This window comes from Juglans microcarpa x Juglans regia, chromosome 2D (genome assembly GCF_004785595.1).
Source record: "Juglans microcarpa x Juglans regia isolate MS1-56 chromosome 2D, Jm3101_v1.0, whole genome shotgun sequence".
Classification (NCBI taxonomy): domain Eukaryota; kingdom Viridiplantae; phylum Streptophyta; class Magnoliopsida; order Fagales; family Juglandaceae; genus Juglans; species Juglans microcarpa x Juglans regia.
The window spans coordinates 9,868,399-9,878,486 of record NC_054596.1 but is presented as its reverse complement, the minus strand read 5'-3'; the positions used below and the strand labels follow the sequence as shown (position 1 = coordinate 9,878,486).

Below are 10,088 nucleotides of genomic sequence, written 5' to 3'. Positions count from 1 at the left end.
GATGACCTCAATACCGACTCTTTCTAGGTCCACTAACAACCTATGTTGAGTGGTAAGGGCTGCAACTGCCGGTCCCATATACTTCCTACTTAAGGCATTAGCTACAACATTAGCTTTGCCTGGGTAATAATTGATGGTGTAATCATAATCCTTGGTGAACTAGAGTCATCTCCTCTGCCTCATATTTAATTCCTTTTGGGTGAAGAAATATTTCAAACTCTTGTGATCTGTATAAATTTTGCACTTTTTCCCATACAGATAGTGTCTCCAAATCTCAAGTGCAAAAATGATTGCCGAAAGTTCCAGATCATGCGTGGGATAATTATGCTCATACGCTTTCAGTTGGCATGAGGCGTATGCTATAACCTTCCCATGTTGCGTCAGAACGCACCCCAATCCAAGCCTTAATGCATCGCTACAAACTACAAATCCACCTCTAGTAGTGGGGACAGTTAACACCGGAGCTGTCACTAATCTCCGTTTCAACTCCTGGAAGCTTTCTTCACACTTTGCTATCTATTTAAACTTATTATTTTTTTCTAGTGAGTGCAGTGAGAGGAACTGCTATCCTATAGAAACTATCAATGAATCGACGATAATAACCCGCCAATTCCAAGAAACTTCTAACTTCATGAACATTCTTCGGTGCCGACCAATTAACTACTGCTTCCACTTTTTCTGGATTCATTGAAATGCCATCTTTCGAAACTACATGCCCCAGAAATACGATTGAACCCAGCCAAAATTCACATTTCTTCAATTTAGCAAACAACTTTTTATCTCTAAGTGTCCCAATTACCAGTTTTAAATGTTCTTCATGCTCATTCTTGCTTTTAGAGTATACTAGGATATCATCAATAAAAACAACCACAAACTTATCCAAAAATTCATGGAACACCCTGTTCATCAAATTCATGAATAATGCTGGGGCGTTAGTCAGGCCAAAAAGCATGACCAAAAACTCATAATGGCCATATCGAGTTCTGAAAGCCGTCTTAGCCACATCTTCTGCCCTGATTTTCAATTGATGGTAACCTGATCGAAGATCAATCTTTGAAAATACCTAAGCACCCTGGAGCTAATTAAACAAATCTTCTATACAGGGTAGCGGGTACTTATTCTTTATGGTCACCCTATTAAGTTCCCTGTAATCAATACACCTTCTTATCAATCCATCCTTCTTCTTCACAAAGAGAACTGGAGATCCCCAAGGTGATACACTAGGTCTGATGAAATCCCTTGTCCAACAAATCTTGCAACTGCTCTATGAGTTTCACTAATTCAGATGGTGCTATTCAGTAAGGTGCTTTCGAAAGGGGTGTCTTGCCTGGGACTAGTTCAATAGCAAACTCTACCTCCCGCTCGGGCAGGAGTCCAGGTAAATCTTTTGAGAAAACCTCTGGATATTCCCTCACAACAGGTATCTGCTCTAACTTCAACTCCTCTTTTGGTGCTTCTACCGCACAGGCTAAGAATCTCTGACAAACCATCACGTAGCAATTTTCCAACTTGAATGGCAGATGTGACGGGTGGATGCAATCTCACTTTCCAGCCTGTGAACCGAAATTCACTTTCTTTTGAGAGTCTAAAAACCACTTCTTTTTTAAAACAATCTATATTGGCGTGGTAGCAAGCCAGCCAATCCATACCCAAAATCACATCAAACTCAATCATGTTAAACATTATTAAATCTGTTGGCATTAATCTTCCCTCAATAAATAAAGGACACCCTGGTAGAATCTCATCACAGACTACCGAATTTTTTGTTGGGGTCGCAACCACTGATTTGTACTTCACCTTTTTGGTTTCTAAGGTACAAAATAGAGAATAAGTCATGGAAACAAAAGAATGTGTCGCTCCCGAATCAAATAGCACAGCGGCATTATTAGAAAACAAAGAAAGCGTACATGTAGTAACAATCAACATCATTCATGAACTAGAATTTTCCAAGTCCTAACATTAACCAACAAATTTAAATCTTAAAGCAAAGCGAAGAAGTTATACCAATGATCACATCATTCCTAAAGTCTGCAAATTCTAAGACCTCAAATACCTATAATATTCTACCTCATAGTCCGTTCCACTATCACATCAAATCTGAAAATGATTTCTTAAAGTGTATCTATACTCCAAATTTTCACACACTATAGTCTGCAGAACCTCAAACCTGACTCTGATACCAACTGTAACACCCCGTCCGCGAAGATCTCAAGAGTTAACTCATATCACCTAAAAATCATTTTTCATCCACATAATACATACTCTAATTTTTCTCTAACGCACAAAACACTCATTAATTCATATCAAAAACTCCAATATAATTATTTTAAGACAATACAAAGTCTTAATATGAACATCAACCTCCCAAAAAATCACATTATCAGAGCAACAAGCTTACTGGATAAAAATCCTCAATACTCATATAAAACTTCTATACTTAAACCATCATTCTTAACTCATCTCGCCCATGCTTCATATTCTTGATCATCAACTGGAATATTCAAATCATCTAAAAAATATTGTGGAGATAAGGGGTGAGTTATCAACAACTCAATAAGCAGAGAACATATACTAGTATGTAAACATGAGCATTTTCAAAAAGTTCAATATGCAGAAACAAAACATTTTTATTTTTATATGCAGATCTCATAAACGTGTTATTAGAAAATCAGAGCGACTTTTCAATCTTTTCATACTCAAAAATCAAATGTTCATATTTAACAACACTTTTCATATTCAAAGACCATTTTCATATTGAAAACCAACTGTTCATATTTAAAGATCCGTTTCATATTAAAAAACGCTTTGGCATAACATAACTGAACATTTTTATCTTATCAAATCATATCGTATCATATCATATACCATGTTTAACCCCCGTGGTAGGGTTGTGCTATCCCCGGTGGCCAAAGCAGGAAGTATCATATTATGAAACTTTTCCTTTTTCAATTTCAGAGCCCCAAGTGTGCACACATAAAAGAACATGTAAAAGACCACTTTGTTTCCAAAGTGGGTGCACTCATATCATATCATATCATGTTGGTACCAACCATATCACGTGAATCCGTATCATCATATCAGAACCATATTCAGAATCAGAATCAGAATAGATAAGCATGTCAAAGGTTTTTCATATCCTTATTATATCAAACCACATGTTGAACATATTCATATCGTTTCCATTTGATCATAAACAAGTCCAAATCATTTTCATATTATATGTACAAAAATTCACAGATATCGTATTCGCTCTTTTGCACATTTCAGAAACATGGCAAATATTGCTCATATCTACACAATTCATGTCAAAAACATTTATTTTCTCTTTCATATAGATTTTTCATGGGTGAATACAAAACACATATACTGAAGTTGTTTTCATGTTTTCTTTTAAAAACATATCGTGCACATTTTACAAACCAACCTTAGTTCATTTTCCTTTCTTTTTTTTTATGCAAATCTAGCATAGGAACCCCGCTTACCTGGACTTCTTACCTTTTCAAAAATTTTCTCAAAAGTGCCGAACAAATATTAATCTTCACCTATAAGATAATCACGTAATTCCCGTAAATCTCCAGTCAATCACATATTTCGATATTTAAGCCTAAGCTTCTAAAATAACCTATTTTAATTCCTCAAAACTTAAAATTCTCATAACCTCAAAATAGGATCATTTTCCAAAACCATCAATATCCTCTTAATCGAATTTGTACCGAATAAGAATTTAATCGAACAAGTATTATGATAATTACGGAACTCAATAAATACTAATATTAAAATATCCAAAATACCAACAACGTATTATAAATTAATAGAATACTTTGGCTACTTTAAAAAAAAAAATCTTATAGAATACGTCATGAAAAACTCCTCTCTTAAAAATAGGTATACTTCCTTTAGTTAACAATATTATTGAAATATTATCTACACGGATACAATATTTCATGTGACTTAACAACAAAACCCATTTTAACATAAATCCAATTAGAGTGTTCATCTGAAAAATATATCTGAGACATACAATAAAGATAAACTGGTAATAGCACTCAACTATTAGGTTAATGATTTATATATATATATATATATATATATATATATATATAACTTATAAGAACAAAGCCAGAGGAACAAAACACATGGACTAGAACTCAGTATGTGGCAGCAGGGACTTACCCCAGGGAGACCGAGGCAAGCGTGGAGGAGTACGGCGCGACGGGGCTGGCTGGCGAGACAGTGGTGGCGTGACTAAAGAGCAAGAGTGCGGTGGAGATGCCGTCGAGCTGGGCTGAGCACGAGAGAAAAAGAGAGGGCAGGGTGAGCGAGCGAGAGGCAGAGAGAAAGCAGTGTGTAGACAGAAAGAGATGCTCACCGTGACGGGTGGTTAAGGGCTGAGGTGGCCTGTGGGTGTCCAACGCCCTTTTCCATGCAGGTGGCGACGGCTTGGTGTGGCTGGTACGGTGCGGTGTAGTGGTTTGGTGGTAGGACCTCTGTTTTGGGTGGCTTAAAATAGGAGAGTTTCGTGGCTTGCAATGGAGGCTATGGGAGGCGTTGGGTGGTGGCTTTGAGTGGCTGAGCACAGTGGTGAGGTCTAGACCAAGGTTCACAAGGGATGGACGAACTGTACGGCAACAACGTGTGGGTGCAGTGGATCACCCGACTCACCCTCTGTTTTGTGAAAAAAAAATTACAATCATGGGTAATGGAGGTTGTGGTTGACGGCAATGATCCTCATTAGCGCAGTGGAGAGGAGACCTCGGTTTGGCCTTCTGTGAAGAGAAGAACAAGCGACACTTATTCTAGGGTTGTTGTTGCTTAACATATATAATAGCTATAAGTAATAAACAGATCAAACCTTAAGAAAAGGGAATGAGAGACCTGCATGAAAATGGAGAAATGGGATGGACCCGTGCGACGTGGAATCTAGAAATGCTTTTCATGAGCCAGGGCCTGGCAGCGGGCTGGGTCTTACATCCTTAGTATTAACACATTTTTCTCTTTTTTTTTTTCTTTTTCTTTTATTTTGCAATTTATGGTTGAGATGTGAATTTAATGGCCATGAACGATATTCAACAAAATATTCTCTGAGATGCTGTTTTCTAAATCCATAGAGACCATCACGTATTTACACATGACATAAGGTTATATGATAAATGGTAGTTTAGTCACAAATCAGAAATTTATGGTGACAGGCCAGGTAGCTCATGATGAAGGACATTTGACCAAAAGGTAATTGAACTTATCCTTAGTTTCTTAATTTTCTGTTTTGTTTATTTTTAAAGTATGCTTTTATACACTGAACCAACTCCAGTACTGAACTAAAAAGTCACATGGCACTTGCGGGCGGCTGGTACTTTTAACTTATAAGTGGAATTTACTATTTAGCACCTACGATTATTGCTCATAAAAAGAAAAGGAGCGACAAAAAAAGGTGGAGTTCTAGCATGTGAACCATTTTGGTATGGTGAGAGAGGTAAATTAACAGAATGTTGTGAAAGTGTGTATATATGTAGAGCTTTGGAGATTCATGTGATGTCATATTTTGGTGGGAAAGGACCAAAATGGAAGAGCAGGAACAAGAGAGTGGTGTGAGAGATGGAAGACTAGGAAGCAGTAGTAAGGGAGAGGCATGTGAAGAGTTTAGACAATATATGTATTGCATATTCTCTAATTTTTGCTTTGCAGGTTACAACATAGTCTCCAAGGTCTCTCTCGACAAAGGCATGAGTCGTTATGTGCTTGTTGCCTACGGACACGCTTTTGGAACTCTTGCTACTGCTGTTTTCGTATTTCTCTTCGAAAGGTTACCATCATTTTCTTTCTTCTTCTCCTCTTGGTTCCGCATTCTTCCAATCTGTTCTGTCAACTTATTCCGCTCTGACATGACTAGCTCCCTTGTACACTCCCTTGCAGAAACAATAACAGCAAACTCAGCGTAGCGATCTTAAGAAATGTCTTTTTCTTGGGTCTCCTGGGGTAAGTTGATGCGAATTAAATAGGCCATGGGCTCTGCTCCATATGATCTGCGGAAGCCTGTTTTCTAGTTTAATTTATCAAGTAGGCATGACAAAGTTTAGCTTAATTCCTTGATCATGATTTTATCCCCTTTCAATTTAGAGCTGTGTTTGGGAGGACACTGTTTTACGCAGGGCTGGAATACACTTCACCAGCTGTTGCATCTGCGTTGGCCAACTTAATTCCATCAATCACCTTTATCCTAGCCGTTTTGTGTAGGTAATAAGGAAATAGTACTACTCCTTGTCACAAATTAACTTTCATGAGTTTCCAATTTAATTATAGTGTCTCCGATCGATCGTCGTTTTGCGTTTTAATAAAAAGGATCCTTTTGTTTCTATAAAATTTAAAAAACTAAGGGATGATTGATGTAATAATCTAAGCACGCGTAAAGAGAAGTGTCTATCCATAAAAAGATTGGAAAAATCTATTTATCATCATTTTTATCATCATTTTCTCAATATTTGTTAATGTGACATTAAATGATAAATCTACAAATGAAACATAATAAATGGTCTCTAATTATGAGATGATGGAAAGATGATGATAAAAATGATGATGAGTAACATTACTAAAAAAAATATGATAAAATTAAATTTACAAACTGACATAGCTTAATCGATCATGAGATCATATGCCAATTTTATTTTATTATAAAAAAATTTTACAATTTAAAGAATCATATCAAATCACGTCAATTTATAAATTTATTTTTATGAATCATTTATTTTATGTAAAACAATGTACCACTCATTATTTTAATGTGAAATGTACAAAAATTCTTTTTTATTTCTAAACATGAACTTTGTATCAGTTTTTTGAAGATCGGCAGCTAGCCTCTAAACACATGGTGTGGTACTGTGTGTGAATTTTTAGTGGAATACAATCGTGCATCTATTGCGACTAAGGTTGTATTTAGATATTGAATTCAGTTTAGTTCTTTATAAATAGTAGCAAGTTGAGTAGTAGAGGGAGTTATGTGGGGCCCATCTAAATTGAGTTTAAAGTGTGTTTAGAATCTTTGATCTACTATGTTTGGGTACCAAGAGTACCTCAAGTACTCTCACTACTATTCTTTACTTTATTATTACTTTTCACCTACTTTTTTACTATTCATTACTTTTTACCTACTATTCATTATTCTATTATTACTTTTTTACTATTTTTTCACTACTATTCACAAACATTCTCAACACTTCTCAAGTATTCTCTCTACCCAAACGTAGCCTTATGAATTTAGTATTTTTTATAGAAAGTTGAATAAAGTTATAGGTCCCACGTATAAAGATGTGTTAAGTTGAAAAAGATTATAGATCCCACTTGTAAGAAAGTTTTGAGTTGAGATGAATTTAATTAGTAATTTGAGAGTTGGATGTTTGAATATTAGACTCAACGTAAAATTAGATTGAGTTCAACTGAACCAGGCAACTAAACGCAACCTACGAGAGTAAATAAGAGGAAAATAGATCACATAAATAGAAAATGGAAGGGGGGGAAGAAATCCAGCAATATATATAAAGATTACAAGGTTGAGTGTTCAAAATTCAAAACTAGAAAGTAAAAATTAGAGCTTTAACCTTTAATTAATTAATTTCTCGAAATATCAAGCCTATATATATTGTTTATTACATATATCCATTCAATTGTTCCCAAATAATCTCGTGCTTTATTTGTGAGGTGATAAATTTTGCTAATTGGCATGCACATTGATCATCAGGATGGAGAATTTAGACATTTCCAAGCGTAGTTCTCAAGCCAAGATATTGGGAACCATTGTTGCCTTTGGTGGTGCAACACTGATGACCTTATACAAGGGTCTCCCTCTGCTTTCCTTTCATATTCAGCACTCGCATGATCACCCTGCAGCCAGTAGACTACTCTTGGACAAGGATTTAATTAAGGGCTCCTTGATTCTTGTGGTTTCATACATTTCACTGTCAGCATTTTACATCTTACAGGTCATGTTTTACGGTCAATCATGTTAACATCATCATCATCATCTTCTTCTAATAATTTCAACTACAGTCTCGATCAAAATCTTTACTGTGATAGTATTGCAGACGATTAGTGATATATATTAACTCATACAATAATTAATCAATCATGACATGATTATTATTATTGCAGACGATTACAGTAAAGATGTATCCAGCACCAATAACTCTCACGTCATTAAGCTGCCTATCAGGTGCTGTTCTCTCCATTATCATGACGGCAATCTTGGATCATAAAGCTTCGTCCTGGAAGTTGTCATGGAACATCGCCCTTCTTGCTCCCATCTATAGCGTATATATATACACATATACTTCTATATTAATGTCATTAACCCATGATATCTTCATATTTATTTCGATTTATCTTTAAAAAGTGTAGGATTTTTATGATGTTTTGGCAGGGAATTGTTATATTTGGGATTACAGTTTATGTTCAAACGTTGGTGGTAAGAAAAAAAGGTCCAGTTTTCATGACAGCTTTTAGACCTTTGGCCATAGTAATTGTAGCCATTATGGGACTCTTCATTTTGGGAGATGTTTTATACATGGGCAGGTAATGGTATGCACTTACGTATATACGTACGTGGATCATCATAATATCGATCATTGTTTTAGGGCTACCAAAAAATGATAAAAGGTCATTCATTTCTAGTATTCTCTGTTTTGCATTTCAGTATTATTGGAGCCACATTGATTGTTATTGGTCTGTACGCCACTCTATGGGGAAAAGAAAAGGAGAAAGCAGAGATCAAGCTGTTCCAGCAAACCATAATATCTCATGAGGAAGCTGGCATCGAAATCAAACAAGAAAAATAATAGACTTTTGTTTTTAAATTTATTCGGTAAGATGTATTAATTATTTATAATTAAATCACTTATCTGCATAAAATGATGCATTAGACTAGACTATATATATATATAGTTTTATTTATTCAATAATTAAGATGTAACTACTTAATTAATTTTATCACTTATATACATCCTAATGCTAATAGTGGATAGATTTATTTTAAAAATATTTATTTAAATAAATAATTAGGTAATGCATGTGAAATTAACTTCATTCCTAAACATGATACAATTAATTGGCTTATATTATAATAATAACCAGTAATTTTAAGAGTATAAACTCATGTATGATTTAAACTTTTCTCATATGGCAACATTAGTTGCATGTATCAGACCAAAGCCCCACATGCAGTAATATTGCCTATGACATCTTCCAATCCAATGGTTTAAACGTTGAGCCTTTTATGCAAATTTAAACATGTTACGAGCACTAGCAAGGGTGTAGGCAAACACCAATGCAAACCAATATTTAGCTAATAACCCCATTAAATTTACTGCATTGGAAAAGTCAAATGCAAATTTTTTGCTTACATAGTACAGTATCTCTACATATTTGGATAGATACTATTCACCATCTATTGATAATTTTTTTTACTTATTTCTCTTTCCTCTCACTTGCTCTCTCTCTCAACAGAAGGCAAAATAATAATTTAATTAAAAATTAAATTATTGATTAACGTATAGTCAGCATATATAATTATAAAATATAAAAAAAAAATTATGATTATTAAAAAATAATATTTTATTATTATTTTGATTAATAAATAGATAATTTAACGTTAGAATCTTTCTTAAATGACAAAGATAAAAGACAAGAATATGTGGTTTTAGTCAAACTTTACCTTTTCTTTTGCCTACACCATCACTAATTAATGCTCTGGCAAACTGGGATTAGACCGATCGATTGATTATAGAAGCAGGAGACTCTCTTGAGCTATATGGTTATCCAAAACAAAGCTATAATCTTGGATTAGAAAATCTTGTCCTTGAATAAGGATGTAGCTTGAAATTCTCAAAGACATAACTTTCTGAAAAGTTCAGAATTAAGTGTCAATTTCATTACACAAAATATAGTCAAATGGGCCGACTCCAACTGAGTAATATATATATATATATATATCGGAGGCATTCCAATCAGTTCCGGTACATTTTTGTGATCCAAATTTGATTTTTAGTCCCCTTGAGATTTGTACTGGTTTGACACCTTTTTGTAATATTTACCCAAAAAAAGAG

At 34.7% G+C, this 10,088-nt stretch overlaps 1 protein-coding gene across 1 annotated transcript; it reads left to right on the top strand.

The window, feature by feature from the left end:
* The first annotated feature begins 5,558 nt into the window (after positions 1–5,558).
* On the top strand, positions 5,559–8,822 carry LOC121249230 (WAT1-related protein At5g07050-like). The gene is made up of 7 exons (XM_041147947.1): positions 5,559–5,800; positions 5,911–5,973; positions 6,115–6,231; positions 7,730–7,970; positions 8,140–8,298; positions 8,408–8,559; positions 8,681–8,822. Exons 1-7 carry the CDS (start codon positions 5,559–5,561, stop codon positions 8,820–8,822), a joined length of 1,116 nt encoding a protein of 371 aa, XP_041003881.1.
* Positions 8,823–10,088: the final 1,266 nt, after the last annotated feature.